This window comes from Zonotrichia albicollis, chromosome 8, assembly GCF_047830755.1.
Source record: "Zonotrichia albicollis isolate bZonAlb1 chromosome 8, bZonAlb1.hap1, whole genome shotgun sequence".
Lineage (NCBI taxonomy): Eukaryota > Metazoa > Chordata > Aves > Passeriformes > Passerellidae > Zonotrichia > Zonotrichia albicollis.
Genome location: NC_133826.1, coordinates 20951474 through 20975436, shown reverse-complemented (window position 1 = coordinate 20975436; position 23963 = coordinate 20951474). Strand labels below are relative to the sequence as shown.

The following is a 23963-nucleotide window of genomic DNA, read 5'->3' as shown; positions in this document are numbered from 1 at the left end:
CACGCCAGGGCTGCTGCTTTCCCACACTCGCTGCCTCGTGGAGCCTTTCTTTGTGGAACAAAAGTTAAAGTTTATTATTTGTTCTACTGTGGGCATGCCTTCCTGTTCAGAAGTTAGTGCAGTAAAAGTTTTCCACTGCCTTGAAGTGCACAGAGACCAGGAACGTGCAGCTTGTGCTGAGCCTCAGTAGTGTGTGTAGTGTGAGAGGCAGACACAGGCAAATACAGCTGTGTGTGCTTTGGTAAGGCACCAACCCAACATCTCGAGTGCACCCAAATACCTGCTGTCAGATTGGATGTTCAAAGGAGATGTAGAAAAGATACCCTCTTTTGTGCCTTTTGTGATGTGTGGTGGTATGTATGTACTGAAGTGTCACTGGCTTTATTCAGTCTTTCTGATGTCCCTCAGGATTTTTTCCCTAATTTTTAAGTAGTACCATACAATTTATAGTAAAAGCAAATAAAGCAGCAGTGGTGTCAGTCTCTGGTATACTAATGCAATGCTGAATTGAACATGAAACACAAAACACTTTGAAGCTAAAGGTATACATTTAACCTTGATACACCTTGTCACACTGTGAAAAGACAGGGGAAAAAAATAAGGCATGAACTCGATTTGCAATCAACTGTAGCTTTTAGTTCCCAACGAGGCAGTATTTATGCATCATTTTTGCAGTGTTCTCAGGGCTTGTCAGGGGTGGTGTCCCGGCCTGCCGTGCCGCTGCTGGAGCGTGCAGGTGCCCTGCAGCCGGAGCCAGCCCGGCCATGGGCGCAGCCCGGCGGGGCCAATGAGCGGCGGGAGCGCGGCGGGGTTTGCACAACAGCGCCCGGCGCGCCCGGGCTCTGGGCGGCTGCACGGATCAGGTGGCAAAGGAGGCAGCAGGGTTTTCTGGTACACACGCAGCACAGGCTGAGATTGCTCTGTAAAAGGTGCACAATTTGCAATCAACAATAATGCCAATTTTTACTTATGTTTCAGAACACGGAAACGTGAAACATGAGGTAAGGATTCATTTTCTTTTGCATGTGATGTTTGTTTTGTTGGTGACATAAGAGCTCCTTATTACTCTGTGTACATGCTGCTGGATAAGGTATGTTTTTCTTCTGGGTTTGCAAACAGATTTGTTTAGAGTGCTGTAGAAGTTGTCTAAGCAACAAGGTATTAATGATTAAATACAAATGTTTTCTGCTCCAAATGCGAATTAAACTTGCAGCAAAATGACAGTGCTGTGAGCACTGAAAAGGGTGGAGATGCTTTTTTAAGCTACAGGTAAGAAAACATACATTGCTTCACTACTGGTGGTTAGATCCTTACTGTTCCTAGACAAAATCTGGCTGTAGAGTTAAAAGTATTTTTTTTTCTCTGCCATGCCAGAGAACTCTGGGGTGATGAAGGATTGGCAGGGCAGTGCTTGCCTCTTCATGTGAAAAGACTATGTTTGCAGAGGTGTCCTGTGGTATGGAGTTTATGTAAGCTGGAGAGATGTTAAAATGGAACTTGAACAGAGGAGCTGCTGTGATGCACATAGCGTGGCTTGCTGTCAGCCTAGGAAGGCTGCAGGCCACCCTGGGTTATTTTTTTGGCCAGCTCCTGGGACCTCTTTACTGTTTTGTCTGTCCCAACTGACAAAATAGAGGCAGCACTTCAGACCAAGAGTATTATAGCTTCTAGCATGTATTTTAGATCAGATGTTTATGGTAATTGTTTAAATGACATAACAGTTATGAGCAGCATGTGAGTGTAAGTGTTGCTGCTCTCCATAAGCTTGGCTGTGTTTGATGCTGTTGCAGATAGGGGTAATGGGAGGATGTTATTGCTGACATGGCCGGTGCAGGGGTAGCTGTGTGCAGGCCTGACCATGGCTGTGCTCTGATGTTTGAGTTGTTTGGGTGTCACTGTAACCCTAGACAGCAGTGGGGCTGGGTGAGGGCAGCTCTGCACCCTCTGGTGAGCTCCTGGCATGTGGGCCCCAGGTGGGCTCCTGCTCCTGGCAGCCTGCAGGGGATTCGTGTGGTGACAGGGGAGCTGTGGCAGAGGAGAGGGGTGTGCTGCCTGTGCCCAGCCCCCGCTGTGCCTGCTCTCCTCACTGCATCCTCAGCCATGTCTGTGGCCAGGTCCTGCCCAGTCTGTTACGTCTCTGCCTTGACAGATGTGCTGAGTAAGGGCACTCTAAACTTTGGGAATCACCGTGTGGTCCATTTTCCTGATGCCTTTCCAGTCCTGCAACTGGCAAGCATAGCTGGAGAGCTGTGAGCAGAGCATCTACTGGGTTTAGTAGACAAGACTGCCAGGCTTCCTAAAGCTAACCATGGTGACCATACTGTGTCTGGATGAAAAAATAGGTCTACTGTTTTTTTCTAGTTGGGAAAACTTAAGACCTCCTTTCTGGAGCTATTGATTTGCTATTGCCTGTTGAATTGATCCAAAACATCAGGATTACATTAATTTTTACCAAGACTCTTCTTTAGGTGCCTGCTTTCATTCTCTCTGTACAGAAGAAAACTTAAGCATGGATGAGGAACTGTCATTTTGAAAAACATACATTTAGGTTTTATGCCAGTAAAGAATCTACTGGTAATTTATTAAGTTTAAGGGTATTGAACTAATTTTTATACAGCTCAAGAACTATTTCCTTGAAACCATTTTTCAGCCAGTCCTTTGGTGTATATGACTTAAGTTGTCACAGTCCCTCTGTTTTTATTTCAATTAAGCATTTCTCTCTCTTCCTTTGTACTTTTCTGAGTCCTGCCCCTTTCCCTTTCTTGTGCAAATCTGTGGGTGCTCACCAATCTGCATCAGTCCATATCAGTAACATGGCTTCCATCTGTAAAAAACAATAGAGGATATAACTTAGCATATTGCTTTTATCTAGTACTATTATCTTCATTGTGGTATCAGCTTTCATTTTTTATTCTATCCACTACAGATAAAGTAAAACTTGTATCCTTGATTTAATTATACATGTAGAGTACAAAGAGGACATGTCCAAGAACTTGAGAGTTTGAAAGCCATTTTCAACCCAAGCTTTTGATTTTGCTTGCCTGCTACAGGGCTTGGTAATTGGGGTATGCCTCAGGTTACTGCTTTCTGGCTTGCCTTGGTGTGTGTCCTGCATCAGCTTATATCAACGGCGAGTAAATCAGAGCAACCTAATTGTTCCCTTTGTTATGCAATGTGCCTTTCTCTACTTGGTTTGATTAAAAAATAAATAAATGCATGAATCATCATGCAAGTTACCAGATAAAACAAGTTCGCTAAAGCAGATGAGTTGTTTGCAGATATGCATTATTGCACATTGAAATTTCCAGGGATCCATAGTAAGTGTCTTAGTGTATAAAATATAGAAAATAAATTGAAATAGTCTGAATCTTGTCAGAGTTTCTGATTTCACACAACTCTGGTTCCTCCAATTTTACAGAGACAGACAAGTTACTAAATATGTTTCAATACATGCCCAGAAAATAAGGAAATTAAGCATTCCAGGGAAATTGTAGTTAGCTCCAGTTTCAAGTAGAAATAGTGAAAGTTTCTACTGTATTAAAGTAATGCAAGTGGCTTTGACTTTTGTGTTGGTGGATGTTATCTGGGGCAGATAATGCCAGGCTGCATGTTTTTCCCCTATCCTCTTCATAAATGATTAAAAAATACATTTGTTCTCAGTATCAAAAAATGCTGATGTGTGAACAAACCTTCTATGGACTCAGACTCTTTCAGCCTAGTGTCAGAAAAAATGGGATATATGAAAAAGCTATCAACATTACTAAGAATATTTTTCAAAGTGTGATCTTTTGACAAGATAAAGATAATTGTGTTGGTGGTTGGGGGAAAGAACTTAAGAAAACCAGCTTTGCCTAGTAGATTGTGGTAATGAAAGGATTGCGGTGAGCTTCCATGAAAACATGTTTATTCATATCCTTGATTCTTATTTTTGCTCTGCAGAAACGAACAAATGGAATTAGAAGAAGCTCTAGACACGTGGACCCAGGTTTGTGTCATGACTTTTTAATACTTAAACATTAAATAAAAGGAGTAAGAAAGCTGTAACTTGCTTTGTTAAGTTGCGTTGTGACTACTATTGCCATGCACACAATGCTGAAAACTTGACTGCTGAAGTCATGAAGGTCTAAAGCGATTGCTCTGTTTGTGATTTCAAAGATAAGGTCAGCTGGTTGAACTCTTAATTTTTTTCCCTTGTTTTTTCTTTAAGTAGAGCTCTGGTTCTACTTGAACAACAAAATGCCTCTGGGCTTTCAGTTAATATGATCCACCCTACTGTACTCTGTAGTTTTATAAGAAATAACTAAGGGATAAATAGCAGACAGTTTCTTATAAAGTTCAGGTTCTAAGTCTTCAAGTTGTGGTTATTCTCAGCTCTTAACTGTAGTGGTGCTCAGTGCTTAACTGTTAAGAATTGCTTTTCTGAAAGGCATAAACCAATTGCAGTTTTATACTGAACTTCAAACTGATTTTATTTTTCCTGTTAGTTTATAGTAGATACTTCTGTGGAATCATGGCAGCAGCAGCCCTTAAGAAAATTAAATGTTTGGTTATAGGTTGTGTACTCAAGGGGGTGAACATTTCCTCTGAAGACCCATTATGTGTCTGTATAAAATATTCAATGTTTTTCAGTGTAACTCTGTGATATTTTTAGTATCATTTTAGTGTCAGTAATTACATTTCTGTCCTTTATGTTTCTTGTATAGTTTAATTACTGGAGATTTGTTATGCAGATATTATTTGGAATAAAAGTAAGCTGTGGATTATTAAATATTTCTAGATGTGGACATCTGAGAATAGTTGGAGTTAAACATTAAACAGGATGGCAGTTCTGTACACCACATTATAGCCTGGCAGAGCTAAGTACTTTTCAAAAAGTAGGAATGCTGGTTGTGCCACTAGCATTGCAGCTGCCTTGGCTTGGAAAGTCTAAATGTTGTAACTAGTTGGAGCAGACCACACCTTTCTTACTCACGTACCTTTGACATGTTTTGGAACACGTATCGTCACTTTGTTCCCTCTAGCAAAATAAACCTGCTCTATGATTCTAGAAATTGTTCTGTGTGTTGTGACGACTGCAGCCATAAAAGCAAAAAATGAGCACCCTGTAACTCTGAAAATTAATACAGTCAGAGGGGAAAACATCAAGGGTAGGAATCAAAGAATGCAGAAGGGGATGATTTCTTCCAAGTGTTTGCTAACAAGACTGAGTTGTTCCCAGTCATTGGTGCCTGTTGCAGTGAAGTGTAATTGCGTGCTTGCAGAATAGGCCTTATGGGTTCAGTACCTTTAAACACAGCTGTCTCATACAGAGCCATAGAAGGTCACATAATCTAGCTTTGAGAACCCTTTGAGTATGCTGGTGATTTTACTTGCTGTTGAAGTTTGATGGAAGTATTTACAGCATCTTTATATGCAAGGATACTTTAAAAGTAGTTTTTATTGAAGATTAAATACCACGGAAATCACCAAAAATAGCTGAATTAAGTGAGTGTTTAAAAGTTGTATGTAGCCAATGCCTAAAATACAGTTCTGCTTGCCCCCTGCCTTGTCCATTTACCTACACAGAACAGTTCTTTGAGTTGTTGGGATAATCTTGTTATAGAGTGAAGTTCTTGGTCCTCATATTTTGGAAAGCCAAAAGAAATACAGAATGTTTGCATGAATTTTAAGTCCCTTTCTTAGAGACGTGGCTCTAGAAGAGTCCTTACAGAATGTTTTCTGAATTTTTAAAGGTTTTAAATAAATAGTAATTAGAAATATATAACATAATAATGTGCTCTGTACATATACCATATACTGTCAGTTTTCAAATGAAATGAGATTTTTGTTTTGCATTTTGTCAAGATAGGCATTCTGTGTCCTCCTGTAACTCAGTGGGTATAACTTTATAGTCTTTGGTAAACCTCCTAGATTATTTTGCATGATCTAAGTACTACTGTTCATCAGATTGCACACTGCCTGAGAGACAGATGCTATCCAGAGGGCAGTGCTTGGAAGAGATAAGTCATGTCAGGCCTACATTACTGCATTGAGCCTCAGAGCTTTCCAAGAGCACTGACATGCACAGTCCTGAAGAGTCTGAGTGCCAGGATGCTCTTTTTGCTGAGAGAGGTGGTCAGAAGGTTGACTGCCAGACTGCTTTGTGTTTAGGGGCTTTGGCTGGCTGCTGCTGCTGCAGCCAGTGCTGTGATGGGGCTGGAGCTTGGTGCTGGGTTAGGGAGCTGACACTTGATGTGAATCAATAACCAGCACCTGCAGTGACAGAGCAAATAGTGATGGAATTTGATATCAGCAATAAATGCAGATATTTTGGGTTGTAACTTTTCAAAATTGTTCTGTTATGTCTGTCTTGGCTATTTTAGTGAAGAATAATAATAGCATGGTCAAGTTAATGCATTGGTGCTTCTCTTTTTATGCTTCAAGTCAAATTCGACTTTTGCTGACCCAGCTTAGCCCAGAATGTAAAATGATTCAAATTTGATGAGAAGTAGTGCAAGTTGAAGGATGGTCTAAACAAAACAAGGGGAGGATTCTGGATTAAAGTATCTTGTTTTCTGCAGGTAAAGCTTATTGATGAAGGAACCAATTTAGCTGAAGTACCCTAAAGGCAATAAATTAGTTTATAGCTTTTTTATTTTTGTTTCTTTGAAGTTAGGTTAAAAGTTTTGACAGTGACAGTCTCCTCCTTGAGATTTGCTTTGTGCTGGATAAGAAAGAAAGGTAGAAGAAAAAATGATTAATGGATGATGAGTCAGAGAAATTTCCATGAAGTGAAAGCAGTGATGAGAAAAATGTGTACAAAAAGAACACTGCGCAGAAACTGTACAGGTGAAGAAAAGACTGGAAACCCTACAAAATAGGGCTTTGTCTTTATGCTGTGCACTAGGCCTTCAGCCTGCAATCCAGTTGCAGAGAGCCTCCTGATTTACTTCATCTACTAAACTTTAGTGGGACAGGTTTTAAATAACCTTTCTTTCAATTAAGCAGGAGATAATAAAGGCCATTGATGAAATGAGCTGGTGAATACATCTGCAGCTGTAAATCCAGGGAAAATTTGGTCTACAGCTTGCATGTGACTGTAGAACAACATAATTCTGCTTAATTACATTTGAGAAGTGATCAGACTGATGTCAGTTTTTGCATAGAATGGGCATGTGAAATGATAATTATATGACATTTTATTCTCATGTAGGGAATATGTTTAAGCATGGAAAATACACCCTTGGCTTAAATGACAAATGAAACATTTATATGTATATTCATAAACACAAATTCTTACTGTGTGAATTCTTGAGAAGGATGATACAGTCTGACCAATGTTTTTAATGGCAGTAACTTTGTATTTATTTTAATATGCGTAAAAATTACTGTCGTTCTCAGCTATTGAAATAGTACAGTGTATATTTGCTTTCTTTATTTTTTTTATGGTATAAAGAGTCTAAATGTGATAGATTCACAGCTTAGTGTTTTTGAAACTGGTTTTACCCTAAACACTTCTGCTAATATAAACATTGGAATTTTAATCTCTAGAAGTGTGAAAGTATATTTCATATCTGAAGGATAAACTTGGTAAAAATAGAATACTTGAAGCCTTATAGTCAAGATTCATTGTAGATTAAACTCAAAATCTGGTCTGTGAAAGATCACTGCTGAGCATGTTCTGACTTCTTAAGCAGCTGATTTCTTTATGAGCAAGAATTAAAGATTAGAAAGCTTCAGTTCTGAATGGAGGGCCAGAACCAATATTTTCTCCATCACAGAAAGTAAAATATTTGAGTAAAATATCCCAAATATAAGTAAAATATCCCAAACTTTTTTGGGATGGAGGGAAACAATACTAGCAAGTCATGTATACAGTGCAATAGCTTGGGAAAGTGTATCTTTCAGCCCACAAATTTGAAGTTGAAATAATAATTTTAAAAAGCGGTATTAATATTTCTGGTTGGTGTTTGGTCCATACTTGCTTTGTGAATCCTCTAATATGGGTTTTACACAGATTATTAAAAACCCCTTGGGATCTGAAGAGAGTCACTGGTTTCAGGGCCTGAAGTATATGCATTAAACAAGCAGCAACAGTCTGTAGGGAGAAGCACAATACTGGAGCTACATTTATTGCATTAGCTGTAGTGGGAAATAAGCTACTCTGTGCTTGATATTTTGTTGAAGTTGGATTTTGGCATCTTTTAACTAGGTTGTGTGTGATTACTAAGCAGTGAAACAATATTTGGGGGTTTGTGTAGTGTGGTAGTGTTTGCATCCTGTCTTTGGAGTAAAAGTTAGGGGTAGTGTCATATTGGCATATTGTCATATTGGCATATTTAAAGTTTCTTTTGTTAAGAATGAAGCATGCTAGACTGAGATATTTGCACAAATTCTTACACAGTGTGCTCTGTGATATGCAAGTCTATCTATGATTTCCATTTCAATGCCACTCCAAGTGTATGCCCAGCCAAAAGCAAAATCTGGCTCAAACTCAAATGCTGGGTTATCCCAACCAGGAGATAATTCTTTGCCAAGTATGCAGTTATTATAGATAAAGCTATCCTTTAAGTAAGAATTTGAAGCATGTCACTCATTTTCTTGTTTCATTGAGCTATCCAGGCACATCCTCAGCAGTCCTGAACGACTGTTGTCTTCTCATTCAGCCCAGTATAGAGAATAGCCAATTTCATGGATGAGAAAAGATAACCTTCTGCAGTGTGAAGCCCAGTGCTGAAAACAGGCATTCAGGAATTTATTTCTCCACTTGTACAGTGGCAGCAGCTACCTGGGAGTCTGGCTGTGGTTATGGTGGTCCGGTATTAACCAACTGGCCATCAATATCAGTGTTGAGAGCAAGAATTTATCTTGGTTTTAAGCTATGGAAAAAGGTCTACTAAAAAAAGCGTTAAATAACCCCCCTGTATTTTGTGAGGAGTTGACTGATGTCATTGATAGTATCTCCTTATTAGGATTGTCTTCATCAGGATGAATTAGACCAAGTAGCATCTTTTTGCTTTGGTAAAGGAATCCCTGTGTATAGACTCAAGAAACACCTTGATTGGTGTTTCTTATATACATTTAATACTGTTATTTAATTACATTTCCTGTAAATAAAATGTAGAAGTGAATAGCAGTCCCTCAAGAACTAGAATATACATATGGCATTCTTTCCAGCTTTAGATACTGTTTGCATGGAGCGTGATGTGTTTCAATGGCTGGACAAAAAGTGTGACTATAAATTAAATTGAGGAAAGCCAGGAGGAATACTGGAGCAAAGAGAAGTGTTTCACGAAGCTTTCTCTAGTGAAGAAATAGTTGTTTGACAAAGTTTGAGGTCTTTTTTAATGTTTGTGGAGCATTAGATTTACGGAGTAACTTAGGACTTCTCTGTGCGCTAGTGTTTTAAGCAAGCTACAGAACAAGATTTGATTTTACATCCATGTGACGCATGTTTAACTTTTGGCTGGTTTTATTCAGCTATGGATACTTCTTCCTTTTCTACACGGCACCTAAGCACTTTGTTCAAGGTGCCTCTACTGTGCCCAATACGTGTCTCCAGGAGTCTGTGTGGAGCAGAGGAATTGCAGGTCAGAATGGGTGTTGGGGGCAGCTGGGAGCACACTCGCTGCAAGGGGAGCACTCCTTGGCAGGAGGGATGTGCTGCTGCTCACTGGCACAGTGTGGAAACCTGGAGCTCTCTGAGGGACTTGGTCAGGCTAGAGCTGCAATCCATCTCTTGGTCATAGACATGTTTGAGCATGTTTTACATCAAGTGGCTGGGATGGGGGTTGGTGTTCGAGATCAGAGTCAGTGCATTTCTTTGCGGTCCTACGTTCTCTCAGCTGGGCCTCAATGGCTGTGAATTCAGAGACACTGAATGGTGTAGCCTAATTTGTGAGATCAGATTAATTTATCTCACATATTTATTAAAAATATGTATTACATTTAAGGTCTTTGCCTTTTTTTTTTTCTTTCCTCTGCAGCGCTTCACAAAATAATGAATTCATCTTTGTTGTGTTACAAGAAAGGACATGTCTAATGTTTTGCAGCAAGAAATTTTCCACTAATGTGTTTCTGGAAGGTGAAGCAGAGTTTTGTCTTCCAATGAAGCATTTCAAATGCAGTTTAATGATTTTTATTTGGGTTGTTTTATTTTAAATTAAAATTATTTTTACATTCCTGTTGGGGAGAGGTATTTGAAAGGTGCTGTCCCCTTGGCATCTCAGCAGTGAGCCAACATTCAGAGAAGAACATAGCCTTTAGCCTTTTCTTTTAATTAAACATCAGAAGACCCAGATGCCAAAGGGTGAAATGTATTTATTTTGTCAAACTCTTTCATCCTTGTCGAGTTGGATTGCAAGATTAGTTCTTAGTTGAGTGATTTAAACTCTTTTGTCTTACTGGATGTGTTTTTGGGACTGTCTCTATATCTTAAGCAATTAATGTTTCATTTTTCTCTTAGAGAAGAAATGGTGTTCAATATATATTTAGCCATATATTAACATAACTTTTAAGCTGAGATGGATGAAAAATCCTTCAGTATCTTTCTCCTTTTCTGCATAAAAACACTCAACATCAACTATTTTAGCAAAACATCACTGTTCAGAGATAACTGCATGGAAATTGTCAGGAAGAAAAAAAGAAAAGGTCAAGTGAGGTGGGGCAAAATGGGCATACAAGTATGATCAGTAAAACAAAAAAATACACTGTTTTGTATTTTAAACACACACAAAAGCAGTGCAGTGCAGCACTATTTAAAAAAAACAGGAAGAGACCTGTGCTATGTGGCCTAAATTTGCCTTTACTTACCTTGGCAAATGGAAGTGAATTGCTTGGTATTTGGTAGAGTTTATTGGGACTTACAAATCTTATTCGTCTTCAGGAGGACTGTTACATTTACCCATCTATTTTCATATCTGATTTTAATCTTCAGGGTGCTGTAATTCTCAGAAGGCAAAACAAAGATAATGAGGCAATGAATGATTAAAAATAGTCAAAAGTAACTGAATTTTAACAGTACTCTAAAGCATATGGTTTCTTTTTTTGTGGCTCACTCATTTTACTAAATCAGTATTTGATCACTACTTCAAAGTAATTCTCACACAAAGAATTTGGGAAACATTGTAAAATTGAAAGCAGTCGTCCCATGGGAGAAAAAAGACTGCTGAAAATTCACACAAGAGAAGCTCCCAGAACTGCCTCTGCCTTTTGCCTGAGGAAGGTTTTAAAGCTTGGTAGAAGAGGCCAGAGGCAAGATCCTGAGAAACTGATGCTGCCTTTCAGGAGGGTTTTTAATCTGCTCACCACTTTGAGATTGCCAGAGAAGGGAACAGTAAGGCTGAGCTGGGCTGCAGGCCAAGCTAGCTCAGGATCCCTCCAACAGCAGCCAATTAAATTGATGCTGAAGGAGAGAATTTGGGATGAGGTGCTGTGGTACCTCCCTCCTTACCTTGTGTATTCGTTCCTTAGCTCTTAATTTTCCTTCCATATATTCCATCCTTCCATGTATTAGCACTTTTTTAACCTGTCTAAAATCTTTGCATCCTTCAACTGTCAGTCTCATAATTAGTTGTGTGAATAAAGCACATCTTTTTGTTTGCTTTTAACTTGCTACCTATTGCTTTGACTCCTGTATATTTTTACATCAAGAAAAAGATTAATAAGTAAGGAAATAATGAGTACTTTTCCCCTGGTCACTATTATGCCACTCATAAGTGGTCTGTCACATCCCCTCCAGCCATGTGTCCTCCAGCCTGAAGAGCTGTTGTGTGCTTAATTCTGCTGATGCAGAAGCTCTTCTGTCTGTCTGACCATCCTGTTTGCTTGTTTGTGGGCTTCTAGGTCCAAGAGTTGTCAGTCTTTCTAGTTCTGTCTGCCACAAGAAATTTCTTAAGAGTTGGTACAGAGCAGAATCTGATTATGATATTGAACTGATTGTAAAAAATACTTAGCAATTAGTCTGAGATCTGTTGTCTCTGTGATACCTGTTTCACACTCCATCACTGTGTATGAGTGTTCAATCCATATGTTACTGTAAGTCTTTCATGAAGGTGTGACCAAGTGGCCTCCAAAGATCGTTCCAGCCAGAGTTATTCTCCGATTTTGAATCCTGTTGTTCATGAAATCTTCCTTCAATCCTTTGCAAGTAGTGTTCTTTTTAAAGAAATGCTTTTGCACCTTTTCCAAGACTCAATCCACTCTTATTACCATTTTAATAGTGCTTATTAATTTTTTGAACAAGGAAGGACCAAGCACAGATTGCTTTGGGTGACTCTTCTGGACACTGCCTTCGATTTGAAAAAGATTCTGTTGTTCCAGCCTTTTTCATCCTGTCATGTTGTTTATTTAATGGAGGCAGGGGGGAAATTTTCCTCTTACATGGTGTAAGCTGGAAGAGAGTCTCATTGTGAGTCCTGCTAAAATTATTTTGCTAATCCACATTAATATATAATCCTACTTCACTGTCTGCTTTAAAGAACTCTAAACAATATCCCTGACTCAAGTCTTTATATTATCCATATACTTGTAAATTCTGTTTCTATAGTAGTCTTTACTAGTCTGCCTTGTACAGCTGTCAGATATTTGTGTTGAGACATCTATTGATTACAGCAGAGTTTCTCACAAATAACCACTTATTTTTATGGTACTGGGTTGTTTTAAGAAATAGCTTGCAGGTCTTAATTAGCAGCTCGGCGATGTAATGTTTGAATTTATTTGGTACTTAGCATGTTCAAGTAGTGACATTATAAAACCTGATCTGATGATTTTTCAGTAGAATCTATTTATTTCATTGTTTTAATCCTTAGATGTGGTTTTTCCAGGAAAAAAGGTAAGGTACTTAGACATTAAGTGAAAGAAGTTGGAGTTCAGCCCTTATTGTTGCTCTTGCTGACCTGCAAATAAATAGAAGACATGTTCAGTCTTGCACTTCTTAGAACTGGTGTTTCTTAAGCTTCAGTGTGCAACAGGGAATTAAAAAGTAACTTCGTTATCTGATACCTTGAAAAGGTGCCTCAGTCCGTTAACCATAGAGGTTATTCTTTAACCAGCCTGTTTGGAATGGGGCATGTGGACAGGGGACAGCATGAGGCACTGTCTTTTACTTCAGACAATAAAGTGTGATGTTTACTTTTCTTGAACTTTTTCCTTAATTCGGTTTGACAGCAACAAATAGCATGAAATATGGTACAAGAGCTGCATGTATGGATCACAGCTTTCCTTCCAGAACAACATAATGCTCCTGGCAGTAGCAGTCTTCTTGTGACTGGCAGGGATCATTTTAGTACTCTGGAATTCACTTAATGCTGGTATATCTTCAGCATTTTTTTCTTTATTTCTTCTTTACAGAAGACCCTACAGGTTGCCCTATAATTTTCACCCTCCCCTTTTTCGCTTTATCATGGGGACAAGAAAGGCTGAAAAGGAAAAGAGTATGAGGTTTAATGATAGGGACTTACAGCTCTGACTGCTCCTGTGCATTGTATGCCAATTACTTGTCCTTTTTTGGAGGTATTGATTTAAACCCTGTAATTGTGTGTTGCTCTGCACAAGGCTCAGGCACCTGAAAACACTGAAGGATCAACTAAGCTCAAAGAGCCAGTGCTGGGACTTAAGTGTCTGAGGTGTGTTCTTTGCCAGGGCAGTATTTTGGGAGAAAGAACCACGTCTGGGTGTTCTGCTGGTGTCAGTTTGATCTCTGGTGATTCTTTGATGTAACTGCAGGCTGTTGCCACAAAGTGTGGCATTTTTCCCCACTAAGGTGTCCCCTTACTGCCTTTTGTTTGAATCTACGGATCACCCAGTCACAGGCTAAATAACTTGAGTGAGGTAATAGCAAACTGGTCACGGGTGGCAGCTGCAGTGAGGAGATAAGTGAGATAAATCAGCCCGACTTAACTGGGATATCAGCCCATAGACTTTATTGCTTTTGGGTGTGGTTTCTGTCTTAACAAATCTCATACTTTGCTGGACTATATAAGCCACATTCAAACTGGAAACAGAAAATGGAAGGAGAACCTTCACTATTGTGCAGATGAATATGTGAGGGTTTCTTGACAGGGAAGGAAAGAAGCAAAAATATCTAAGATGCAGTGTGATTATTATGGCAGCATTGATGTCTTGACAGGGACTAAACTTGATACCCATCTTTATTGCCTGTGATAATTTACTAATAATGTCTTGATTTTGCAACAAAGATCAAGTGATGGATTATTTTATTTTGTGTTTTCATGTCTGCTTTTAAAAGAGGGTCCTTTTACAGCTTATTATTTATTCATGTAAACAGTCTTCAAGTTAGAACTTATTTTTATATATACATAGCAAATTATTCCACTTAAATTTGTAAACTATTTTGAAAATTGTAACTAAAAATTGAAAATATTTTTCTTTGATAAAAGGGAGCATATCAAAATAGTATAAAATTTTTCGTATGCTAGTTGTGCTAGAAAAGAAAGGCTGGCATAAATGAAGACAGTAAAAACGTAGTTGTAAGATATATATTTTTATACTCAGTGGATATTTTCATTGTAGTCTGAATGCCTTTGTCTAGGTGTATCTGCTAATTGGGGCTAGGGATACTACAAATTCATGGGAAAGCATCACAAAATGGGATGCCTTTTGAATTTTCTAGAATTTGTTTTCATAGATTGCCAATGCTTTAATATGCAAAGTGTGCGGCATAAAAACAAAATCCCAAGTATATACTATTTAGGAATTAAATTTTAACTGCATTGGAATGTTAACAGTGAAATACATATTCATCTTTTTTTACTTCTTTAACACAAATACTTTGTAATGAAAACAAGTTTTGTTCTCTTTTCTGAAAGAAAATAATTTATTTGCTGTAGCCTATACAGACCAGAAATAAGTGGGCATATTTTTTTTAAAAGCAGGTTTGTTTTAGCCAAAAAACACAATGTCTTTTTGTGGCTTTAATATAATGCTTTAATTCTTGGCCACATTTGTCTGTTGATGCTTGCATGCAAAGAAGGTGTATAAGGCCTGAATTTTTTTTGCATGTGTGCTAAGAACTCTCAGTTAAGAAGTAAAAGAAGTATCTGCTGTAATCAGGGTAGAGGCCACAGTGAAGAAAAATTGCTTGAAGAGTAAGATCATGAGAGTGTTTAACTTGAAAAGCTGAAGGATTATACAGCATTATGAAGAGGGTGCGTGCAGGGAAAATTATTTGTCATGTGCTGGGACCTGCCTGCTTTGCCAGGCATCAGCCTCTTCCCTTTCACGTTGTGTAATAATTTAAAATGCTTCTCTTGCCAGAGAATTTAGTTCTTGCAAGTAACACAAATGGGAGACTAAGGCCTTTCATCTTAGAGGCAGATGCTATTAGCCAATACTGAGCACAAAAGAAATTGTCTGAAAGAGAATTGAATTCTTATTTTTGCAATTCTTGATGAATAAAATGTCAGCACACATTCAGCAATGTGTGTTTTTAAATGTGATACCGGTGAAAGATTCTAGGTGGTGTAGGCATGTATTTTCATGGATTCTATATTGTTAAAATTATTCAGTCTGTGAATTCTCAACACTAGAAAAAATGTCTAGGTCCTGTACAAGATTCATTACATTTTGCACTATTAAATTCAGTTTCCAAAGTGGGGTTCCTGTTTTCAAGCCTTTTTCATCTTGCTGCAGAATTATCCCTGGGCATGGGGAAGTGAGTATTTAAAGTACAGCTCTAAATAATTGCTTCTATGGAATAATGGACGTGTATATTCCAAGATTTGTCCCTGTTTTTCAGAGCCTTTTGCTGCACTGTAATCTACTGTCTGGACACACCTTCATAGCTCATCTGTAGTATCTGCCCAGTGCAAGTTACTGGCCCCTGAGGGCAGGTGCATGTTTGAACAAATGCATGAATTAGAATGCCATGCCTGTCTATGGCATCACATTAAAAGATGTGATGATTAACACTGGTTAATCTTCATACCATGTGCTTTTATAAAAAGCAGAACCACATGTACCACACTTTTTAATTCATATGCCAAAACTCCATTTTGCTTAACTTAAAAAAAAAAAAATTAAGCTGCTGACTTTTGAGGCAGCAGGATTTTTAAAGTTTATATCCCTAATTCACCTCCTAGACTACATTAAAAGGATGAGATTTCATTACTTTGTCAAAACAAGTGAAAACTGTGTTTTTGAACCTGATTATTCTTTGTTGTTTATTCCCATGGAACATTTAATGCTCAGCTGTTTCTAACGCTTGTTCAAAGTGCTGAGACTCTTTTCTATCCCGGCAATTCCAAAATCCCTTCCTCTCACAAGAATAGCTGCCTGTGTCACTCCAAGTAAGGAGTCGTTGCCTGAATAAACATTTGAAGTTAGAACTGTACCAAACAAGAGCTTGTCCTTAACACTTGTATGGAGGAAAAGCTGCTGTGAAGAGGAAACGAAGGAAAAATAGTTTTCACTGTAAATGAATCACAAGAAGTATGTGGCAATGACCATTAGGAAGTCAGTGTCTTTTTTAGCTCTTTGCTTTCTTTCAGTGCAGTCATGGAGAGAGTCCTCCTCCTCTTTTGAGGAATTACCTGGGTTAGAGTATAAAAACTACTACATAATTTTGGAATTGCACGAGAAATGTCAGTTATTTTAGACATACTTTCTTGCATTTGCAATCTGAAATTCTCAACCTCTAGGGCATGTTCAGGTTTTCTGAATTAATATGGATCTACAAAGACAAATATATGTACTATAGGGGAAGACGGAGTGTTTGAAAGATGCAGATACAGCTTATGAAAACACTTGCTGTGCAAAGGGGATTGGGTTAGCGTTTGTCGATTCTTTCAGCAGTGTACTTGACTAATTTTTGTATTTCTTTTGTTGTAACATTTTGTTGCCCGACTTCCCAAAATCTTCAGAGTTTCTTTTCCTTCTGTTTTGAGACACAAAAGTAAATTAAACTCAGGAGTGAATCTGTGAGAGTTATGAGCAGAACCACCCTTAAGGGGGTGAGAGACAAATGGTCATCAGCCATCAAAATAAGAATAGAGTCATTCTTTCCTAACAGGCTGCCCTTGTGATTTTCTCTTCTGAAGTTTAAAAGCACAGCTTTTCAGAAGTATTTTTGTGGTGCCAGTTTTTTTTCTTGCACAGAGATGAGCTTCCAGGCTCCTTAAAATGGGTGTCACAATGTGCCAAATAAATATCCCTGCTTAAGAGTGAAGTAAGAAAATGCTTTCAGTTGGAGTTATTTTTCTAAATTAAAAAAAAATTATTCTGAAACTTAGTTTGGATTTTGGATTTTCTTGGCTAAATTTCTTATTTCTGATCAAATAAGTGCTGTCTTTAAGCAGCAAAACTACTGTAATATAAAAACAAATGTGTAGAAATAAAACAGAACTCATACAGTTTCCAAAAGCAGCCTTATAAATTGAATAACATTGCTAGTCTTGTTTATTTTCCTTGCAATGAACTCCCGCTATGATCTGCAATGTAGTTCCAAGTTTTGTGTGGATCTTAACTAGAAAATGGAGATAGAGCAATTTACCAGGGGGCTTTTTGCTAATGATCAGATCTGTAAAACCTGGGGAAGCACAAGGGCTTCCTGAGTTGTGGTGTTTTTCTGTTTCTCATAACAAGTTGTTGATCAGACTGTTAGCAGACAGATTTTTTCCTCCCACACATCTTCATTTCGGTTGATGGTTGACCATTTTTGCAGAGGTCTCTGCCAAGAATACAGTTTCTATATGCAGCATTAAGAAGAAACAGTGGAAAACTTGAGTCTTTGAAAAACATAGATTTGACAGGTAGTAAAGGACTGAGGGAACCACAAATCCTGTTTCAGTAAGGTTTTTAGGAAGGAAACAGTTGTTAGAAGAGAGGGAGGACAGTGATGGAAAGCATGGCTAGGACTGTGGAAAAAAAAAGATGTTTTTTCCAGTAGCTGGAACTGACAGAGTTCTGGAGGATGGCAGTCTTTAATTCTTCTGATGGAAGAGAAATGTGAATGTTTATCATATGTGGTTCGGAGTGCATTACATGTTGGTCACCTGAATTTTGAGATAGTGAAGATTATTTTGCCCTCCCCGCATCCTTCCCTCATATTGCCCCAGTGCTTGCAAGTTTTCTGTTTATGGAAGAAAGGGCTGCTTTACTTTAGGCAGAAACTTAACAGTTGACTTAAGGCTTATGGTAGCTGACAAATGTTTTAAAAATCAGCCTTGTGTAGGTTTTTGATTTCAAAATGAAGTAGCAAACTCCAGAGTTGTGGTTATTCATATGCCAATGGAGACTTGATTGAACAGTGCACAAAGGCAAAGCAGTTAAAGAGAAGACAAGTGGAATACTCCTGAATCCCAGTCAGCATTTCAGCCACCTTGCTTTTAAACTGGAAGGAGGGAGGTGTGGTTAGGAAGCAGTTTTTTACTGTGAAGGTGGTGAGGCTCTGGCACAGGTTGCCCAGAGCAGCTGTGGGTGCCCCATCCCTGGATGTTCAAGGCCAGGCTGCATGGGGCTTGGAGCAACCTGATCCAATGGAAAGTGTCTCTGCCCATGGCAGGAAGATTGCAATTAAATGATCATTACAGTTCCTTCCAACTCAGCCCATTCTATGATTTTATGAATGTTAGGCTTAAAATCAGTATCTAAAATTAGAACTTTTAATTACAATGACATACAAAAATAATGACTTGAAACTGGGAGAATATAAAGTTCAATTAAAATATCTTCTTTGAGGTATATGTACTTATTAATTGTGTTAATTTTTTCCAGTAGTAATTATTTAAATCATTGCCATTCTGAAGAGAGCTCTTAATAGACTATGCTGGCATCTTCATGTATGTGAGTTCTGTAATTTTTGTTATAAGTACTTAGCCTAAAAGTTAAGAAATCCCACCCCAGTCTAGTCTCTTTTGAGGCACTAATAGACTGTCTCAGAAACTGAAAGTGGGTTTTTTAAAGTCATTAGTAGTGTTGCTTTCCTCATGTCTCCTCCCCAGCTGAAAAGGACTTCTAGACAAGTTTTGCCTTGGCAGTAACAAAGCCATTGACTTCTGCTGGTTGTAGGGATAGATGACACTGATCAGGAGTTGGGAAGCTGCTCTCCTGACAAATGCAAGAGAGAAGAACCAAGTTTATGGTTTATTCTGCAATAAAATGATTATGAACAGGATTTTTAAAAATGAAGGTAGCAGAGCTGATTGGAAGAACATACAGAGAATGCCAAAGGACTTTTTTTTATATAGCTCGTGCTCAGATTAGAGCTTTCCTTTACCTAGCTTTTAATATTAATGTTGGACCTAGATGATGTTGCCAAAAAAACGTGTCAAAGCTGGTCATTTTGTGTCATGGATGCTCAGATTGTGGGTATAACAGTTCCACCTGTTCTTCACACTGCTGTCCTTATCAACCCATCTGTTTTTCTCTTTCTATCATAACTCCTTGCTACTTTGTTATTTGCAGTTATGCTTCTTGATCAAAAGCCTTCAAAGTGTAATTTTACTTACCATTGTGTAGATACTAATTTTTTCTTTCAATATGAGTTCCCCTTTGCCTGTGTCTCTTTAATTTCTTCTTTTTTGAAATTATACATGACACTGTGGGCTACTGTTCAGACATTTATTCCCATGAGACACTGCCATGAGTTACTTAGCCCTCACTTCCTGGTTGGAGTGTGCAGATGTATGGAGATGTATCTGCTCAGAGATTTTAGGTGGAATATTATCAATCACTAAATGTCAGCTTCTCTCTTAGCAGGACTGCATTCCCCGTGTTAGTAGCTGCAAAGATATAAACCAAAAAGGGTCAAAGCAAGTTCAGAGGTTCCAAAGAGACACCCAAAATGCTGTTGTGGTGAAACAAAGGACAGAATTAGTGAGCCTTTGTGCCATTTCCTATATGAAAGGCAGTGTTGTTTTCGTGAGATTCTGGAAACATCAGGATGTGGCCTTGTCAGATAGTCTAAAATTCTGTTTCAGCTTCAAAGCCTCATGAACTCAGGAGGCTTCATGCCATTTCATTAGTGTTTTTTTTTCCAGTCTGGCTGTAAATACTGGTGACTAGGCTAACTTTTTCATAGAGTAAAAGAAAGTTTTCAGTTTAACTAGAAAGAGATGTTTAATGCAGACAAAGTTGTTTCATGTCTTTCTGGTAATAGGATAAATTTATCCACAAATTCACCTTTGAACCCTGCTGTCCTATATGCTGTGTCATTATTTTGTATGTTAGAATGATCCCTGCCTGAAGCCTAAACCACCTTTTGCATTGCTTGGAAATAACAGATGCTGGAATCAATTTTGACAGATAGAGGTCATAATAGGGTGTGCATTATGCATGTTGTTAGCAAAAAATAACATTTTTGAATCTCTGCATGAAACTCTGAGGGTCATTCAGTGTTGTTTAGAAATGCAGAGCTGCTGTAAGGAATACAAGTAGTTTATTTTTTCTTGGTCTCATATATAATGGATATTCTAACTTATTATGTACTATGTTAATTCTAAATTGTAGCCTCCTTCTCTGACTCATAATTATCAGATGAAATACTCAAATGCATGGTACAGTTTATGAAAGGTTTTATTTTTCTATAATGTAACCTAATTGGTACCTTATAAATCTTGATCTATCATGCTTTCTGCTTTTCCCATGAGCTACAATTTAGATCATAAATTTATATTAGTTCTGCGACCCAGAGCCTGGCTATAAAGACTTTTCTAGGAATCTGGGGTTTTTCCTGGTTTTCAAGTGAAGTAAATTTTAGCTATTTATTGGTGTCATAATTGGATAAGTTTGGTTTTTGATTTCAATGTTGGAAACTGCCAGGCTCTTTTGTATATTTAAATTAGAAAGTTTCCTGATGAAGAACTTTGTTATGTGGAAATCTGATTTAATAGAAACCAATGGGATTTTTATCATTAATGGTAATATATGGATGAAATCCTGATCTTGTCCTTTGTGTTGGAATTTTACCCTCTTTTTAGCATGTTCATGAGTAACATTTTTGTGCCAGTTATGTTTCTGCCGTTATCAGATACTGTCAGTACTGCAGCTATGTACATTGCAATGGCAGTGTCTCTAAATGCTTAACATATTTCACATTTCAGTAATTAATGCATGGAGAGGGTCTATACTGTTTGTCACAAATAATCCATAATTATACTCTAAATAATTAATAACTCTAAAGCATTTCAGGTTTCTGTAGAATATCACTTTTTCTTGTCTGCATTATTGAATTACAGCAAGTCCTCAGGATTCTTAATGAGTATATTTGTTACGAATCCATATGCCAATTAAAAATAAAATGTCAAGAAAGACAAGGAAAATATCCTAGATCTTGCCTGTCTGAACTTCTGTAAAGCAGCTGGTGTACTGCCTCAGAGGAATTGGTCTCTTATTGAGAGGAAGCTAAAAGAACTTGGCTCGTTTAGCCTAGCAAAATGAAGGTTAATAAGGGTATGATTGCTCTCTTTAACTGTAGTATGAAAATAAAAGCAGACAAGGAAAAGAACTCTGCAGGCTCCTGTTTCTAAATGGATGTAGGTTGGCCATGAACTAATTTACACTGAAAAGTAGAAGATTCTTGTTGTGGTTTAAGCCCAGCCAGGAGCAAAACACTAAGGTGAGAAAACTCGTGGGTTGAGATAAGGACAGTTTAACAGCTAAAACAAAAGCTGCACACACAAGGAGAGCAAAAGAGTTTTCATTCACTGTGTTCCTTGGCCAGTCTGTTGTGCAGCCATCCCAAGGAAAGCTGGACTCCATCCTGTGTAATGGTGAGACAAAAGCCATCACTCTGACCATCCCTTCTTCCTCCTCCATCCCCCACTTTAAATCCTGACCACGATGTCATATGAATGGCTTATCCCTTTGGCATTTGGGGCCAGCTGTCCCAGTCATGGCCCCTCTCAGCTTCTTGTGCACCCCCAGCCTACTGGCAGGTGGTACAAGATGCAGAAAAGGCCTTGACATTGTGCAAGCAAACCCTGTTTTCAGCACAAATTCAAACCGTACGTAGCCTCATACTGCCCTTTCTGAGGAAAGCTACCCCAGCCAAAGCCAGCGCAATTGTAAATGCTCAGAGTATAGAATTCTTGAATGAACAATTGGAACTAACAGTTTTGTTTTAGCGTAAGCTTGTAAAACTCATAGATTGTTTGAGATGGTTGCTGTGTTAATGATGGATAGGTCTGGATGCACCAAACCCCAGTGTTTGTCCTTGTGTATGTTAGGAGGTGAGTGCTGACCAATTTCTGTCCAATTAAATGTCCACCAGCTCTCTGTTAATCTGCTAAAGTCTTTCTGTGCTACTGTAATGAAGTCTGCAATTGCATGCCGAAAAGGAAGGTAAGCATTCTACTTGGAGTTTCTTGACTCTTTCCCTCAATTTATTATTTTTTCTGTACCCCATTTATTTTTTCCATGCTTAAGGGAAGAGAAGACTTACCCAAAATTTAGCTATTCTAGAATAGTATGTACTTGTTTTTCATTGATGATTCAAAGATGTCATTTAGTCTTTTGTTCCTTGAAAAACTAATTTAAAAAAATGTTTAAAATGATATGACAAGGATAATCATTTTGATCTTTTCATATGACTAGCAAAACCTATTAGTTATGCACTCACTGCTTTTCTATCTTTGATACAGGCTGTGTGTGCATGTGTGCTGTTATTGATACTGAAATGAACATGGCCCTCAGTGACTCAGACCCTCCTGTTGTTGGAGAGTGAATTTACCTGCAGTTGTTTTACTTGGAGCTGTAAAGTACATTTCAGAATCTGAATCAAATCTAATGTGTGCTGAAATAATTAGCACCAAAATACCATTTCCCTTGTTCATCCGTGCATTTTTTTATCCGTGGCTTTGAAGCTAGCAGGCAGTGCCATTACAGAAGGTCTGAATGAAGACATGGCAGTGTCAGTGATTACTGTGCATTGTTGCAGTGTCCTGGGATCCTGGCCCTGCATCCCAGTTACTCAGGTGCTGGTTTATGTGAGTGTGGTGACAGTGCAGGTACCTTGTGCTAGGCAGTGAGGATTCATAGCAATGACAGTGCTGAGCACAAAGAACTCCCAGGCAGGCCAAGGACAACAATTGGATAAAATAGGTGGTAAAATTCCAGTAGAAAAATAAGATTTGTGTGTTACCATAAAAGGGACCAGCTACAGCAAGCAGTGTAGGTATCACAGTTTCTGTAGGCATTACAAAAATAAGTTTTAAGGAGAGTTCTCAAGCAAGATAATGAACTCCATTAAGGCTGTAACCTAAAAGCCTATTTAAATGATGGGATTATTTCTAGTGATGTCAAGAGGTGTTAGATCAAATCTTTCAACATTGTATCTGCCACGGTAACTTTATAGTCAAAATTGCCATTGGATTTTACAGAATCAAGCATACTGAATTATACACAAGTATTCTGGACATGGTACATTTTAACAGGATTAATTTTGTGTTACCTTTTGAATAATTCTGCTAGTTGACACAGCACAATTTCTCCTTTTTTTCCCATAGTTTTCTTGCCCTGGTTTTCAGAGACACCAATAACCATAGAAAATAAAATAGAAAATAGAAATAAAAAGTACTTTTATTCATGTTTATGATTAATAACTTTAGAACTATAGTATCTTTAAAAAACACAAGGATTTTAATTGAAAAGTACATTATTATTTCCTGAGCATATTCTGATGAGCTAAGTTCAAGGGTGGGGTTTTAAGTATTTTGTATCTTCACATTAATAATATGATAAACTAAATCACCAGATACATGGTTTTGTAATGTGAGTATTTTTTTGTGCATTTGTTTTGACTTCCATGTATGTCTCTTAGATGAGTACCTGCTGGCAGTCTGCTCATCACATACACGGAACTGTAATTCACATTCTGCTGGGGAGTTTCCTTCCATTAGGACAAACTTGTCAGATCTCAGTAGAAACTTGTGTGCAGCATTACGTCTGTTTGCCATGCAGTGCATGGAGCATTTGTTGGTGCTGAATCAGTATACGAAAGCATGAAAGCCTTCAGTTTAGGAACAAAG

At 38.2% G+C, this 23963-nt stretch overlaps 1 protein-coding gene across 2 annotated transcripts in view; it reads left to right on the top strand.

Moving 5' to 3' along the window:
• VAV3 (vav guanine nucleotide exchange factor 3) overlaps positions 1-23963 on the top strand; it is a 148976-nt gene that overhangs the window by 95749 nt on the left and 29264 nt on the right. For both annotated transcript variants that reach the window (XM_074546198.1, XM_074546197.1), the window contains exons 18-19: positions 979-1001; positions 3940-3985. In XM_074546198.1, coding sequence (XP_074402299.1) covers positions 979-1001; positions 3940-3985 — 69 coding nt within the window. The remainder of the gene's footprint in view (positions 1-978; positions 1002-3939; positions 3986-23963) is intronic.